The sequence below is a fragment of the Schistocerca piceifrons genome, chromosome X, assembly GCF_021461385.2.
Source record: "Schistocerca piceifrons isolate TAMUIC-IGC-003096 chromosome X, iqSchPice1.1, whole genome shotgun sequence".
In the NCBI taxonomy this organism is placed as follows: Eukaryota; Metazoa; Arthropoda; class Insecta; order Orthoptera; family Acrididae; genus Schistocerca; species Schistocerca piceifrons.
This window is the reverse complement of record NC_060149.1, coordinates 718259089-718275087: the sequence shown is the minus strand read 5'-3', so window position 1 is coordinate 718275087 and position 15999 is coordinate 718259089. Positions and strand designations below refer to the sequence as shown.

At 40.1% G+C, this 15999-nt stretch overlaps 1 protein-coding gene across 1 annotated transcript in view; it reads right to left on the bottom strand.

The window, feature by feature from the left end:
- Positions 1–15999, bottom strand: part of LOC124722671 (histone-lysine N-methyltransferase trithorax-like) — a 226929-nt gene that overhangs the window by 27809 nt on the left and 183121 nt on the right. The window contains exons 12-13 of the mRNA XM_047247815.1: positions 6451–14514; positions 221–533 (exon numbers count right to left, since the gene is read on the bottom strand). Coding sequence (XP_047103771.1) covers positions 221–533; positions 6451–14514 — 8377 coding nt within the window. The remainder of the gene's footprint in view (positions 1–220; positions 534–6450; positions 14515–15999) is intronic.

Below are 15999 nucleotides of genomic sequence, written 5' to 3'. Positions count from 1 at the left end.
TCAGTTCTTGACGTTAACATCCAATGCCTGTTTCAGCGAATAGTTGCAAGTAAGTTTATTTGTTGGAAATAATAGATCTCTTACCATTATTTGACCACAAGTATGACAATATCAAAATTTTAGCTGTATTAAATGATACACAGAAATAAAAAGGTTTTATAATCATCAATACGTATTGCTTACAAAGATATAATAAATGAAACTGGAAAACTTTACTTACATCACAGGAATGATTGATGAACCTCGCTGCATTGCCACGCATAGTAGCATCCACCACTAACTGATCATCAATTCTAAACATGTAACAACCGATGCCTTTAGATTCATACAATTTCTCCCTCTTGTCTGTAAGAGTTGAACGAATGACTTCACCTGCATACTCTATAACCATCTCACCAGATTCAATATCTCTAAGACAAAACAGTCCTCTTCCATGAATATGGGACTGGTAAACACCAACAGCTTTGTTTGGGTTTGTTCCTTTCAAATGCCGGAAACGCATAGCCATTGGCAGGTTGGAGCTCGTTGCACGCCTGAAATTAAAGATATTTCAATACTCAAAAATGAAACTGTATTATGATAACATCATGTGGAAATTACAAAGTCCTGGTGTGGGCTAAATGAAAACAATGATATCCCCCTTCATTTTTGTATCCAACACTCAACTCAAGAGTACTCCAAACTGAATTCTTTAACACAGAATCTAATCATCCTAAAGGAATAAAATGCAGAAAGGTTGTATGGAACAGTGAATGATTTTCAAGACACAAAATCTAAACTGTGAATTAACTTTGCCTGCAATTGTAATGCAATGTGCAAATACAAATAAACAAAGTAGCTCACTTTTACCACACAATCTATCATTCTGGGAATGTCTATCACTTTTTGGCGCTTCTTCCAGCAATAAGTGCACTCTAACTGCTATCCTTTATTTCAAAGTTTAATGCAACATTCAAACAATAATTCACTATTTCAGTTACTTTATTACACATTACATTTACACATGCTGTCTGGCAGGAATATTCTTGGCATCTTAAAATACCAATTAACTTTCTACCATGAATCAAAGAGCACATGAAAATATAAAAACCATGTAATACAAAGCATAGTGTTGCCCCTATCAGAACAAAAGTTAATAAGAAAGAACGCAATAATAATAATTCAAAGGGTAATAAAATATTTTTCGAAAGAAGAAGAAGAAAAAGATGAAAGACAGAGTAAAACAGTTGCATTCCACCTCTAAGAATAAGTATATCCAGTCTCAGAAAGATGATTCCCATGTTTGAAGAAGGGATCAACCCACTCCATGCACATCTGCATATCTCAGAAGAAATTTTTTTAAACTCTTGTAACTTTTACACATACCTGCTGTGACAAAGTTGGACACACTTGAGATTTTCAGTCTTTGTCAGTGCACCCTTTGGATGCTGTGCTCAAACAAATACTGACTGGATAAAAACATATTTCAGTAGCTATGGTCATTGAGGGCAAAGATTCTTTATCTGTTTCACTCTTTTGACATCCCGATGTGTCATCTCTACTCATCGCAGCTATCACAGTTCCAAGTAGGAGCATGTAGTGCTCTATGGGGGACTGAAGAGAGATGTGATTACGTACACACTTGCTTCTTCACACAAGTATTATATAGTGCATAATTATCGGAAATATACAAGGGTTGGACAAAAATATGGAAACACGAAGAGAAATGCACACTTGAATGCAAATGCAGATACCAATCAAGCCTTCAGGTTTCGCTGTTATATTTGACCATGAACAGCATTGTGCAATGTTCCCAATGCATTGCAAGTGTCAGTCATTTTCAGAACAGTGTACTGTGTAGTTGTGAGTGCATTATTTCAGAGCTAAGTGAATTCAAACATGGGCAAATTGTTGGTGCTAGTATGGTGGATGATTCTGTAACCAGGTACCTGAAATGTCTCACATTTCGAGAGTCGCCATATAGAAGATTTATACCACACATAATGAAAGTGGAAAATCATCATCTGCTAAGTCACAATGCAGACAGAAGTGTGTGCTGAGCGATTGTGACAGACACCCACTGAAGAGAATTGTGAAAAAAAATAAGGGAACAACACATGCAAAGTGCTGCAGAACTGAATGTCACACTCATCAACCATATCAGCACCAAAACAAAATTAAAGGAGTTCCATAGTGACGCAAATGGATGTAACAGGAAAACGTCGTGCTGAAGCTGTAAAACCTGGACAATGGGGCAACAGAAGAAAGTCATTTGGTTCTACGAGTCTTGCTTCGCACTGTTTCTAACTTCTAACTGAGTTTATATCCCAAAAGTGAAACATGGCAGAGGTTCGGTGATGATTTGAGCAGCCATATTGTGGTACTGCATGGGCCCTGTGGGTAATCTACAAGGCCACATTACTCCCAAGGATTGCTTGTCCATCCCATGGTACAATGGTTGTTCCTCAATGGTGTTGCTGTGTCCCAAGTTGACAGCATCCCTTTTTACACAGCTCACATCATCCAGACCTGGTTTTTAAGCATGAGGATGAATTGTCACATCTCCCGTGTCAACAAGTCACCCGATTTCAATATTATCAAGCATATATGGTCTAGCTCAACGAGTCTGGGGTTCCAAAACACCTGGTATCCTTACTAAGAGGTCTTTATAATAGCCATACGAGGTGCATTCAAGTTCTAAGGCCTCCGATTTTTTTTTCTAATTAACTACTCACCCGAAATCGATGAAACTGGCGTTACTTCTCGACGTAATCGCACTGCAGACGTACACATTTTTCACAATGCTGACGCCATGATTCCATGGCAGCGGCGAAGGCTTCTTTAGGAGTCTGTTTTGACCACTGGAAAATCGCTGAGGCAATAGCAGCACGGCTGGTGAATGTGTGGCCACGGAGAGTGTCTTTCATTGTTGGAAAAAGCCAAAAGTCACTAGAAGCCAGGTCAGGTGAGTAGGGAGCATGAGGAATCACTTCAAAGTTGTTATCACGAAGAAACTGTTGCGTAACGTTAGCTCGATGTGCGGGTGCGTTGTCTTGGTGAAACAGCACACGCGCAGCCCTTCCCGGACGTTTCTGTTGCAGTGCAGGAAGGAATTTGTTCTTCAAAACATTTTTGTAGGATGCACCTGTTACCGTAGTTGCCCTTTGGAACGCAATGGGTAAGGATTACGCCCTCGCTGTCCCAGAACATGGACACCATCATTTATTCAGCACTGGCGGATACCCGAAATTTTTTTGGTGGCAGTGAATCTGTGTGCTTCCATTGAGCTGACTGGCGCTTTGTTTCTGGATTGAAAAATGGCATCCACATCTCATCCATTGTCACAACCGACGAAAAGAAAGTCCCATTCATGCTGTTGTTGCGCGTCAACATTGTTTGGCAACATGCCACACGGGCAGCCACGTGGTCATCTGTCAGCATTCGTGGCACCCACCTGGATGACACTTTTCGCATTTTCAGGTTGTCATGCAGGATTGTGTGCACAGAACCCACAGATATGCCAACTCTGGAGGCGATCTGTTCAACAGTCATTCGGCGGTCCCCCAAAACAATTCTCTCCACTTTCTCGATCATGTCGTCAGACCGGCTTGTGCGAGCCCGAGGTTGTTTCGGTTTGTTGACACACGATGTTCTGCCTTCATTAAACTGTTGCACCCACGAACGCACTTTCGACACATCCATAACTCCATCACCTCCTTCAACTGTCGATGAATTTCAATTGGTTTCACACCACGCAAATTCAGAAAACGAATGATTGCATGCTGTTCAAGTAAGGAAAACGTCGCCATTTTAAGTATTTAAAACAGTTCTCATTCTCGCCGCTGGCGGTAAAATTCCATCTGCGGTACGGTGCTGCCATCTCTGGGACATATTGACAATGAACGCGGCCTCATTTTAAAACAATGCGCATGTTTCTATCTCTTTCCAGTCCGGAGAAAAAAAATCGGAGGCCTTAGAACTTGAATGCACCTCGTACTGCAACCATAAAAGTAGATGGTGAATACTCGAAATTTTTTGATGTGACTAACAGCGTCAGATAAGGTTGCATACTGTCACTTCAGCTATACAATATCTATGCAGAGAGTGTAATCAGGAGAGTGCTGGATGGCTGGGATTTCAATTGGCAGCGGAAAAATTAACAATTTATACTTTGCAGATGATACTACAGGTCATAGCAGGACGTGAGGAAGAACTTTGTAGTCAGGAGTGAGAGATATTAGTCTACACCTTGACCTATTGATAAACATGGGGGGGGGGGGGGGGGAGAATGGTTATAAATCACCAAGGCATCGATCAAAACCAACTTACAGGATGCTTAAGGAATCTGGAGATAGTGAGTGATTATGTATACCTAGGCGCTCTGATCAATTGCAAAGGAAAGTGTGATAAAGAGATAAGAAGACAAAATCATTCCTGGCCGAGCCGCAATAGTCAAACTCACTAAGATATGGCAGAATCGGGCAATATCCAAGACAATGAAGATGTGCTTGTTAGAAGCATTGGTGTTTCCTGTATTCTTATATGGATGCAAGATCTGGACCGTGAAAGGTAGTGATAAGAACCGCATTGATGCCTTTGAGATGTGGTGTTGGCGAAAATGCTACATGTATTGTGGACACAAAAAAGAACAAATAATAGAAGAATTTAAAATCACAAGGTTATCTTCTCGTCTCAGCCAAAGATACCTTCAGTTCCTTGGGTACATCTTGAGAAGGAAAGGGGATAATTTAGAGAAGACCAACGTGCAGGGAAAAATTGACAGCAGGAGACCACGTGGGAGAGCAGCGAACAGATGGTTGGATCAAGCGAAGAAGATTAACAGCCTGCAGCTTCACGTCATATTAAGAAAGGCCAAAGATCGCTGTGAAAGGAGACATCTGTCTAAAGTTTCAACTACATAAGAATGAATGAGAAAATGAGGTCACGACACTCAGCAATGAGTAAAAACTAATGATGAATGGGCTAAAAAAAACCATTGTTGGCAGTTTTTTTCCAATGTATGTCAACGTTTTCCTCAGTTTGTAAACTATTGGAAAGCAGTAGGGGAATGAAATTTTATATTCTAAGTTATTATGTGCAAATTTCAGGCTTATTCCATAATTACATCCAGAGATATAAAAAGCAAAAATTCATATTTCTCCACAAGTGGCCTTTTTTCCCCAGCTTACTTTGCTTCACATTATCCACATAAAAACTGATCAAAAATTTGTGTTATTATTTTGCTTAAGAGAGTGCAAAAAGTTGTACAAGGTGGCCAAGTTTTGTTTCTTTCAAGTTGCTGGAGACTATGCATCAAAACTGCCAAACAGTCAGGGATACTCTGTTGAAAGCTGTGCTATGGGGTCAAACAAATGACTATATCTCTGCCAGTATTATATTAGCAAAAGTGTGTTCATTGGGAACATGTGTGAATGTTCACACAAAAATTTCAGCTAAATCAGTGATGTTCATGGGTGAACTACTTCCAAAATTAGACCACTTGTCACGGAATGGCCCAAAGAGAAAATCAAGTTTCACCGTTTCTTTTATGTACCTATCACATCTAAGCCGCTGTGAATGTGATGACTATTTTCATCCTTATGAATGTAAATAAGTATTCTACATTGCTTCAAAATGAACTAAATTTTCCATTTCTGCAGTTTATAGAGAAAACAAGAAACGGATCATAGGATAACAAGAGAGTGTTCACAGTTTCTCTGCACAAGCCTTCTTACACACCAACACACATCTGTAAAGCCCACAGTGTTTTTATCCCAGTGGTAGTTGTTAGGTCTCTATTCAATTTTCATTTTTTTCCTTTTCTGTACCAGATGCACTGTTTGCTCATGCTATGTTACAATAATAGAGAGGTTATTATATCATTACTGTCAAAATTATTTCTATATTATTGCTTAATAGAAGTAGTTGTTTTACAGTGTATGTGATGAAACCCCCCCTCAACCCCACCCTCCCCCCAATTTAACAGTAGATGATATCATGAAATTATAAATTGGTTAGATACAATAGATTAATAAATTCACACTTAGTTGCTATTACAGCATATTTGTAATAAATAGAATTTAAACATTGGAAAGAGTAAAGATAGCCTCTTGCCATATAACCAAGGCACATACAGACGACTCAACATACAGTTAAGTTCTTGGGCATGTCACCTTCAATGCTAGTGAGTGAGTGAGTGTGTGTGTGTGTGTGTGTGTGTAGATGCGTGAGAGAGAGAGAGAGAGGGGGGGGGGGGTGTGGAGGGGGTGTCTTGGTCCAAATGGATGACCCCCCTTTCTTTTTTTCTTATTGGTGCCTCCGTTATTGCTCAGAACTTTATATAGTGAGTTGTTATTTTTACTCTTTCTGTTGTTTTTATTCCACCTACGAAGAATGGATTTTTTTCAGTACCATATTACTACTTAAGTAATTACATAAATGCATGACACTACAATATATCACAAAACCTACCTGTTGCTCATTAACTCGCTGTCATTTTGTTGAACAAATTTCGGAGGGTTCCTGTGGCTGGAGGCCAGCCAACTGAACATGTCATAAGGTCTTCGAGATTTAAAAGGTTCAGTCCTAATGCATCCACTTTTATTAGGAGGTGGCAAAGTGTCCAAGTCATCCTCTGGTCGTGATGTCCGTTGTTTGTGGTAACGAGGTTTGTATTTCACACATCGACCAACTCCTGGTAATTGTTCAACGAGATATCTAACAGCATTATGCTTCAAGCCGAGAATCTGTAAACTTTTCTGCGTCAAACTAAATGGATTCTGTGGTAGTGGTGGCATTTTGTTCACAATTCGAGCATTCTGAACAGCATCAAACACTTTCTGCCATGCCTCACTAAACGATTTTGAAGTGCAACAAAAACCATCTTGAGAACAGATTTCATACATAATATAAGATGATTTTTCTTCAGAATTTTCTCCATTACAGTATACTGGTGATGTGTCCCTACTGTCATCACCACCATTATCATCCTCGTCACCACTATCGTCTTCATTCTCATCCTCGTCACCTTCGTCACAATCATTGTCACCATTTTCTTCCTCTTCCTCCTCGTCCTCATCTTCACAACATTCGGTATCGTCATCCTCTTCATCATTGTAACCATTAGTACCACTGTCATCGACATTCTTTTCAGTAGTCAAATCACGTATATCTGGCCTACTGTCTTTCTCAATACTGCCACCAGTATTACAATCACTGTGAGCTCCAAATCTGCTATAAGCATCACCAGCATTATCTTCATCACTGACATCCATGTAGTTGCCCCTGTTATTGGTAGCACTTCTGCCGCCGCCGCCGCCACAGCCGCCACCACCACTGCCACCACCACCGCCACAGCTACTGCCATCACAGTCATCTTTTGGCAATGGAGATGCTGCTCTTTCTTTTTCAGTGTCACTGCTATATACAGACACATCAGCAATTACTTGTGGAACAGTGTTGCATGTGAAAAAGGATTTCCTCTCTTCTGGACAATTTGTCTGAGTGTGCAGTCGTGCCACATTCTGTTCATCATATTGTGGGCTGCTGACAGAAGTGTTACATTCTGATGAAGGCTTTCTTTTCGGAGAACGGTCCAAGCTGATTCCAGAGGTACACTCTACATCCTCCTCCTCGTCTCTGTTCACAAGTACAGCTTCTGCAAAGGTATCACTTTCCACAACATCAACAAAATTAACATTCTGCAGTTTCAAAATACGGCTTTCGTCATTTGTTAGAGATGTACTGAACTTTCCCTGCTTTTGCAAAATAGGTTTTGATGAAGATAATTTGTCAGATAAATTACTAGCTTTTACTTTGATATTATTATGTCTGTTTACAGCTGTTTTAGAGGGTGGGATTGCGTCAGTAATGTGTAACACTGACCTGCCGTTCCCTTCTTTATCTGGCTCTTCAACTGAATTATCATTAACTGGACTGGTTTGTCTAGTAGCCAATCTTTTGTATTTTCCATGTGACAGTGTTTCCCTCTTGCAGGGAGATTCTGTTACTTTGTGTCCAGGGCGTCTACTGATGACTGTAGGTGCTGACGTATTGAACGTGGACGTATCATTATTGCAAAGTTGATCTTTAGAGGAAGGATTGTGGTTATAGCTAATTGCTCGATTTGGCAAATTAGCAATACATTTTGGTTCATTATATTCTGTGCTAACTTCTAGACTGTGGTCCGGTTCTCTATTGATTACCCACAATTCGCTAGGATTATTTGTCAGATGTGCTGGAATATCCGAAGATTTTTGATTAAAACTGAGAGCTCCGTCTTCCGTTACTACATGCGTCAGCACTTGTCCTCCTATTGCTGCCTCACAGCGCTTCTTACATGCACAGCAAACATCAAATGCATAGCAATACACACATGAACAGCAAATTTGGTTTTTCTTTCTTGTTGACACTGATTCTGCACGCTTTGTAAGGATAGTGGTATTAGATTGCAGACATGTGCAGAATATCTGATGTCCACTGTTTTCAGACAGCTGCTGCTCTGCTTGGATAAGGCAGTCCTCACGGTCAGACTGTGACTTGCCTGAACATTTGTCACAAGCATTTCTGACAGGTGACGCAGGAGGACTCGTGTTAACACCACTGGTCACACATCTAGGTGTTATAATTCTTGCCATTTCAAAACGTGTGTGGGCACCAAGTCTAGGATTCATGATCTTTGTTTTATCATAGGGCGTGTTGACACCAGTGCTTACGCGCCTGGGTGTCATTATCTTCGGAAATTCAGAATCGGCGTTAACAAAGTTGCTCACACGTCTGGGCGTCATGATCTTCGGAAATTCAGAATCAGCGTTAACAAAGTTGCTCACACGTCTGGGCGTCATGATCTTCGGAAATTCAGAATCGGCGTTAACAAAGTTGCTCACACGTCTGGGCGTCATGATCTTCGGAAATTCAGAATCGGCGTTAACAAAGTTGCTTACACGTCTGGGCGTCATGATCTTCGGAAATTCAGAATCGGCGTTAACAAAGTTGCTCACACGTCTGGGCGTCATGATCTTCGGAAATTCAGAATCGGCGTTAACAAAGTTGCTCACACGTCTAGGTGTAATGATCTTTGGAAATTCAGAATTTGTGCTAACACATCTTGGTGTCGTGATCTTTGGAAATTCAGGTTTTGTGCTAGCACATCTCGGTGTCATGATCTTTGGAAATTCAGGTTTTGTATCGTTTGACATATCAAAGGATGTGTTCACACCAGTGCTCACACATTTAGGTGTTACGATCTTTGGAAATTCAGGATTTATGCTAACACTACTGCCCACACATCTAGGTGTCATGATCTTTGGAAATTCATGATCAGTGCTAACACTACTGCTCACACGTCTAGGTGTCATGATCTTTGGAAATTCATGATCTGTGCTAACACTATTGCTCACACGTCTAGGTGTCATGATCTTTGGAAATTCATGATCTGTGCTAACACTATTGCTCACACGTCTAGGTGTCATGATCTTTGGAAATTCATGATCTGTGCTAGCACTACTGCTCACACGTCTAGGTGTCATGATCTTTGGAAATTCATGATCTGAGCTAGCACTACTGCTCACACGTCTAGGTGTCATGATCTTTGGAAATTCATGATCTGTGCTAACACTACTGCTCACACATCTAGGTGTCATGATCTTTGGAAATTCATGATCTGTGCTAACACTACTGCTCCCACGTCTAGGTGTCATGATCTTTGGAAATTCATGATCTGTGCCAACACTACTGCTCACACGTCTAGGTGTCATGATCTTTGGAAATTCAGAAATCGGGCTACCATTATTGCTCACACATCTGGGTGTCATGACCTTTGACATTTCAAAGCACGTATGCCCACCACTGTTTACACACCTAGGAGTCACAACACTAGACATTTCAGGGGCCACATCAACACTGGTGCTCGCACATCTGGGTGTCACAATCTTTGTCATTTCAGGGATTGTTCGCCTGCGATTCTCGCTTCTCATAACTGTCTTTAACGTAACTGATGTACACGTGCTAGATGATTCAGGGTACTGAACAGCTTGATCCTCTGTGCACACTTGTTGAACTGGCAAGAAAGAGTGATCATACGAAGGCACTTGCATGCTGACAGTCGAAGGTGGGCAGTTTACATACTCTGTATTTCTAACAGGGGAATTTGAAATAGGAGTTTGTTGGTTAATAATAAGGTAACTTGGCTGGACTTCCACAACAGGTTCTAATGTTAATTCAATTACAGATCCTAATTTGCTAGCCTGAAACACTTGTGTCGTAGTTGCTGAAAAACTGCTACTCGCAGCAACCACACCAGGTAGAGCAGCAGAGACAAGTTGGCTCGAAGACATAACTGTATTACTGACTACTGTCTCATAATTTGAAATATACATAGGCTGTCCAGCTAAATACATTCCTCCTGGCTGTGTCCCATACATTTCCAAAGATGGCGTACAACCAATCATTGTCTGCTCTGCCGAAACACAATGAACCGCATTTTGCTGTGTGGGAGGAAGTACTGTCCCAAGAAATGCAGAATGGGGAGCTGGTGACTGGACATTTGGCATCAAGGGAAGCCTTACAAAACTTTCTGGTGCCTGAACAGGGTAATTTCCTGAGACTAAAGGATTTGCACTGACAAACTGTTGTTTGTTATACCCATTAGAATGTGTATCAATAGTTGCAACCAGCTGTAAGTTCTGTCCTGTTTGTTGCTGGAAAGCTTCAATAAATGTAGGAACAACGCTTGGAGATGGTACCTGCTGCATTATTACTGCTGGTGCATTAGAATGCTGACTCGACTGAACCTGGATGTAGCTGTTACCCTGACACAGATGCTGTTGATAATGCGGATCGGTATCTACAATCGACGTATGGGTACTCACCCCGTCGACCACATTACTCTCAACTTCAAACTTCGAGGATGACTTCAATTTCAGTCTTTCAAGTACAGGTGAGTTCTGAGGAGGTGTAGCAGAGCACTCAACACTTTCACTCCGCATAGACAAATCTGTGGCATCAGTCTCTCCCAGAACACTTTCACCTACATTACAACAAGATTCAGTTGTATCAAACTGCTGCTTTTTGGTGCATTCTTCCTCACTAGAGCGTGTATTTTCTGAATCACTTTCACTTGTCGAAAGCATAAAATCATTGCAGCATGTTGACAAATGGCGCTCAAAACTTTTCTTTGTCCTGTAGGTACAGCGACACTGAGTGCAGCGCACTGGCTCTTCTTCAGTATCATATGTCTTGTACCAACTCTTTCCGTGCGCCTGGCTTGAGCTAGAGCTACAGTTACAAACAGCTCCAAAATTACCTCCAGAATTAAAATCTGAACTGCAACGTTGACATTGGCCACAACTTCTCAATGATGAGGAACTTGCTTCGTAAGCACAGTCTGACAGCTTTTCATCATCAGAACGAGGAGATCGACCACCTTCACTGCCACTGCTACTCAAGGGATCGACAGTACCATCTAACTGGAGGAATCGTGTTTGTGGGCGGCTGTTCCAAGGTAGGAATTTGTTTTCCTTCCCTTCTTCCTTTGTGAGTGTGACTTTCCCCTTACTGCTGTCCGACGGCGACTCCTCATCGACTCCGCACTTGAGTTCTGCAGGTGACTCAGTTGCAGTAGATGAAACACCCGACGGCGGTGATCTTGAAAGTGTTACGTGACCACATTCTGGCAAGCGCAATTCCTGCAAAGTATGTGATGCATCTGAATCAACAATAACAACAAAAGGATTTTCACACACACTCCTTCCAACGGTGTGAGATAATTTCCGTCTTTTGTATGCCGAAGAGTAGTTACCATCACGTTTACAATTCCATGTCGTACTACACGCTCGTTTCCGTCTTTTAGGAGGTTCATCAGATGTAATGTCGACAACATTATTGTGTTTTGTTCTTCTCAGTTTCATTCTCTTGGTTCGTTTTACTTTATTTTTACTCAAACCGGCATTCTCTGCAGACTTTTGCTTTGAAAGAGTGCTCTTGTGGCACAAATCATCTTGATCTTGCACACTCACTTCTAGAAAACCAGGTTTTTTGGTGTTTCCCATATGGTGATTATTTATGAGATTAGCCTCATCTGTACTACTAATTTCTTTTTCTGTCACTGATGGATCATTCCCATAAAATCCATCACTTTTCTCCATAGCCCCCATTTCTTCATATACCATCAGCTTCGGTAATATATCCTGCATTGAAATGCCATCTATAAGGTCGTGAGGCAGATCTTCAAAAATAGCTTCTTTTAGTTCAGGAGGCAAAAGATCAGCTGCATTTTGTGAGTCATGAAGTGAATTCTCATCAACATCTTTACTGCTCACAATGTCTAACATGTAATTGACAACCTGATAAACAATTTTATCATCAAGTGAATGACACTTTCGCTTATTCTGATACTTGCGGTACGGAATTCTTCTTTTAAATTTGGAAAATTTCTTCTGGTTAATTTTAGAAGATAATTTTGAGTTATCTTTCAGATTCTTTGTGTCATTTGTTTTAATTTCATGTCTCCATTTGGAAATTTCATTAAGTTTTTCCTCGACTACATGCCTTTCTTGACTATGATCTACTGTCATGTGTTTTCCACAGTCAGGAGACTGAGGTACATTTTTATTACATAGCACAGTTTTAATGTGATATCGAACTATTCTCCACGGTTCTATCGAAGACCAAAATAATCTTGTACACGAAAACCCATTTGGTATAATAGCCTCTGGAGTATCAGAAACTTCACTAACAAATTCTCCTATATTTTCAACTGAAAGTGAACCAATCATTAACCTAACCTTTTTAGGTTCAGCAAACTTCTTCTTTTTACGGTCTAGTTCCACATAAATTGGGCGGCATATTTCAAAATCTGATTCATTGTGCAGAACTTTACCAGTGGCACCTTTTGCATGGGATGGGCAGAAAACATTTTTGTCATCCATAAAAGTGCAATTCACTTTCCTCGCACAGGGGAAATGGAAGGTTTCTGGACAATTTCGTGTGCAACATCCTACACTTGCACCTCTTTTTCCACAATGATCACATCGTATCTGACGGCCTCGAGACATTGCACTGTGAACATTCTGTAGTGATCCATCTATTTCCTCAAACACTTCTGCTGACCACAGAGCACAGTTTGTGTGTGCCCATTCATTCTGTCCACAGTACAAAAGTCTGCCTTCTTCAGCGGGCAACCCATCACCAACACCTTTACAAAGGACACAAACTCTATTATCCTGGACAGAATACCCGCTGTAGAAATCATCTAAGGATTTCCCTAACATTTTATCAGGAACAGCATGAAAAGAATCATCCAATATTGACACTTCCATTGAACTATTATGATCATCGGTGCTAGATTTTTCTGAAATGATTCTTCTCCTCTTACTTGGTTGTGAGTTATGTTCACAAACAGGATTATTTGAAACACGTGCAAATTTAGGATTAAACCATGGGAAAACTTCCTGCATATTGTGATAATATAGCTGAAGTAAATCAGAGCAGTGAGATTTATTTAGGATGTCTTCCATTTCCTGATGAAACTGCAGAACTGACGTGTACTCACTGGAATTAACTTTATTTTTTACAGACAGAAATGTTAAGGATGACTTGTGTTTCAAATTTTCCAAACAGTTGCATTCAAGAAACTCATCCTTTGGTATATCATCATTGCACAATTTCTTGGAACTGGCCTCAGTAAAATTTTCAAAGCTCCTGCTGCTGCTACACTGTTCTAATGACAGCAAACGGCTGGAAGCTACAAAACCCAAACATGATAATGCATGTTCCTTCAGCTCCTCTGCATCATTTCCCCCACAAATTTTCAATTCTTCATCAGTGCTGCTAATGCCAGAATCACTTGTAGGTGTCGCAAGTGAAACCTGATGCACTTTAGAAGGCGATTTAGTAGTATCGAAGGCAGAGGTATCAGATAAATCTGTACACTGAACATCAACTTTAACTGGGAAAAGTGAGTTTTGCAAGTCCTTGGAAACACAGTCCTTTACGCGAACAGAACATTCTTTTAAGTTATATTTCTCTCGCCAAAGTCTAAGAGAGTTTTCTGACAGGTATGGTACAACAGTTTGCCCTTGGGAGTGAGGAAAACATTTTTCATCTGAACAGCTATTATGCAAACTATATTCACGATTTGACAATCTCTGATCTCTGGCACAGATATTGTCACGTTTTGAATCTGCCAAAAATTCATTGTTGTCATCATCAACTTCATACGTCGTTTTTACTTCCACACTATATTCTACATTCTCAACATGCAGATCTGTAATACTGAGAAATGTGTTGTCTTCACAATTTGAGTCAGTCTTTTCACCCAAGCACATATTTCCAATGGCAGTGGGATCCGAATGTGTATTTATGTTATCATCATCTATTAAATTGGGATGATATTCACAGTGTTTCTTTGGACTGCATCTGAGCATCGAATAAGCTTTACGATTTTTGCTCAGTAACTTCAGCACAGTTAGGTATCCTGCTTTCATCTCTTCTTCAACAGCATACCACCATGGAGCAGGAGGCTTCTCACAACACTTCCTGTAGGGAAGAAAAAGGGATTACTAAATATTTGAAAAGAGAGAGCACTGAACAATGTTTATAACTATAAGGTGAGAAAGCACAGAAGCCAGCCAGGATAATTAAAAAAAAAAATGTTCATTTTATATTGGAAATTATACACCTACAGGGGAGGGGGAGGGGAAAAAAGAGGGGGGCAGGGGGGGGGGGGGCAGATGCTGTTAAAAGGACATTTTACAATGTGTAAGGGTCGAATAGACTATATCCATTTATCACATGTACAAAAATTTGGAAAGTTATTGGTAAAATGTGCTACATTCTTCCTTATTAATGTACATTTGTCATATCAACGGTATGCAATGAAAACCTCATAAGTCGATTTTATTAAATTCTGCAATTGAAGCAAAAACAGTTTCTTAAAAAATAAAATGGTTTCTTAAAAATAATGTAAAGCAATACAGAAAGTTGCTACATGTGTAACTGTATAGTAGAAGTCCAGTTACTGACAGATTAGAGAAATCTGAGCACTTTCAAATCTTCCTTTGATTATGGAGTCACTGGTTACAGCAATTACCAGTTTTCACAGACAGATGGACTTATGAGGTTTTCACTGACTGCCATTGATATACTGCTTTGTGCAATCTAAAGTTTTAAAAATTATTAAGTTTGTAATCTGCCACTGCTTTCATACTCTGCAAGCCACAAAGTTTTTTATGATGCACACAGGTCTCTCATGTCAGTTTCACTTGTAAATGCACTCCCTTTCCCGTTCTGCAAATTGGTGCTTCTTGTAAGGTAAATCTTGCCTGCAAGCCCCCCTTCCCCGCCCTCCAATTTTATAACCACACGAATGAAGGTGAGCACTACATTCATAGAAAAACATTGTGAAATTTTGAAGGTCAACTTTTTGTAAGCCATTTACGTTATCTTGTCATCTCTCTGATGCTCAAGCATCAACCACATAAACCCATCACAAATTATACAATTCTTCCAAAATTATCACCTTATTTTCTTCTTTCTTTCTTGGAGACTAAAAGTATTAAATGGTTGGAGAAAGCCAATGGGAGTCCAACCTACATCCTTCACACAAGGGCATGTGTTACACACACATTTAACAGCAACTTTTACATAGAGAAAACATATATTTAGGCTGAGAGGGAAGCAAACCAATAGAGCTTTCTGTAGCCAAAACCATCAAAATTTGAAGTGTACAATTACTGATATTTTCGAAACAAATAAAAATCAGAATATCTTGATAGATCACTGCAGACAAAAATGAAACAATAAAACAAAACTACCACAGAACAAAGGGGCTAGTTTAAAATGGCTGCAGAATTTTAAAAAGTTATACAAAGGAAAAAACAATGAGAGAAGAAAGTTAGAGGGAAAAGTAATCTTTCTAGCCATCTACGGTGTTCAAAATGAAAATGGTAAAAGACAAGTATAAAGTTCCTCACGTACTAATAATTTCGCACATTAATAATCTACAATATGTAACTGTATGTA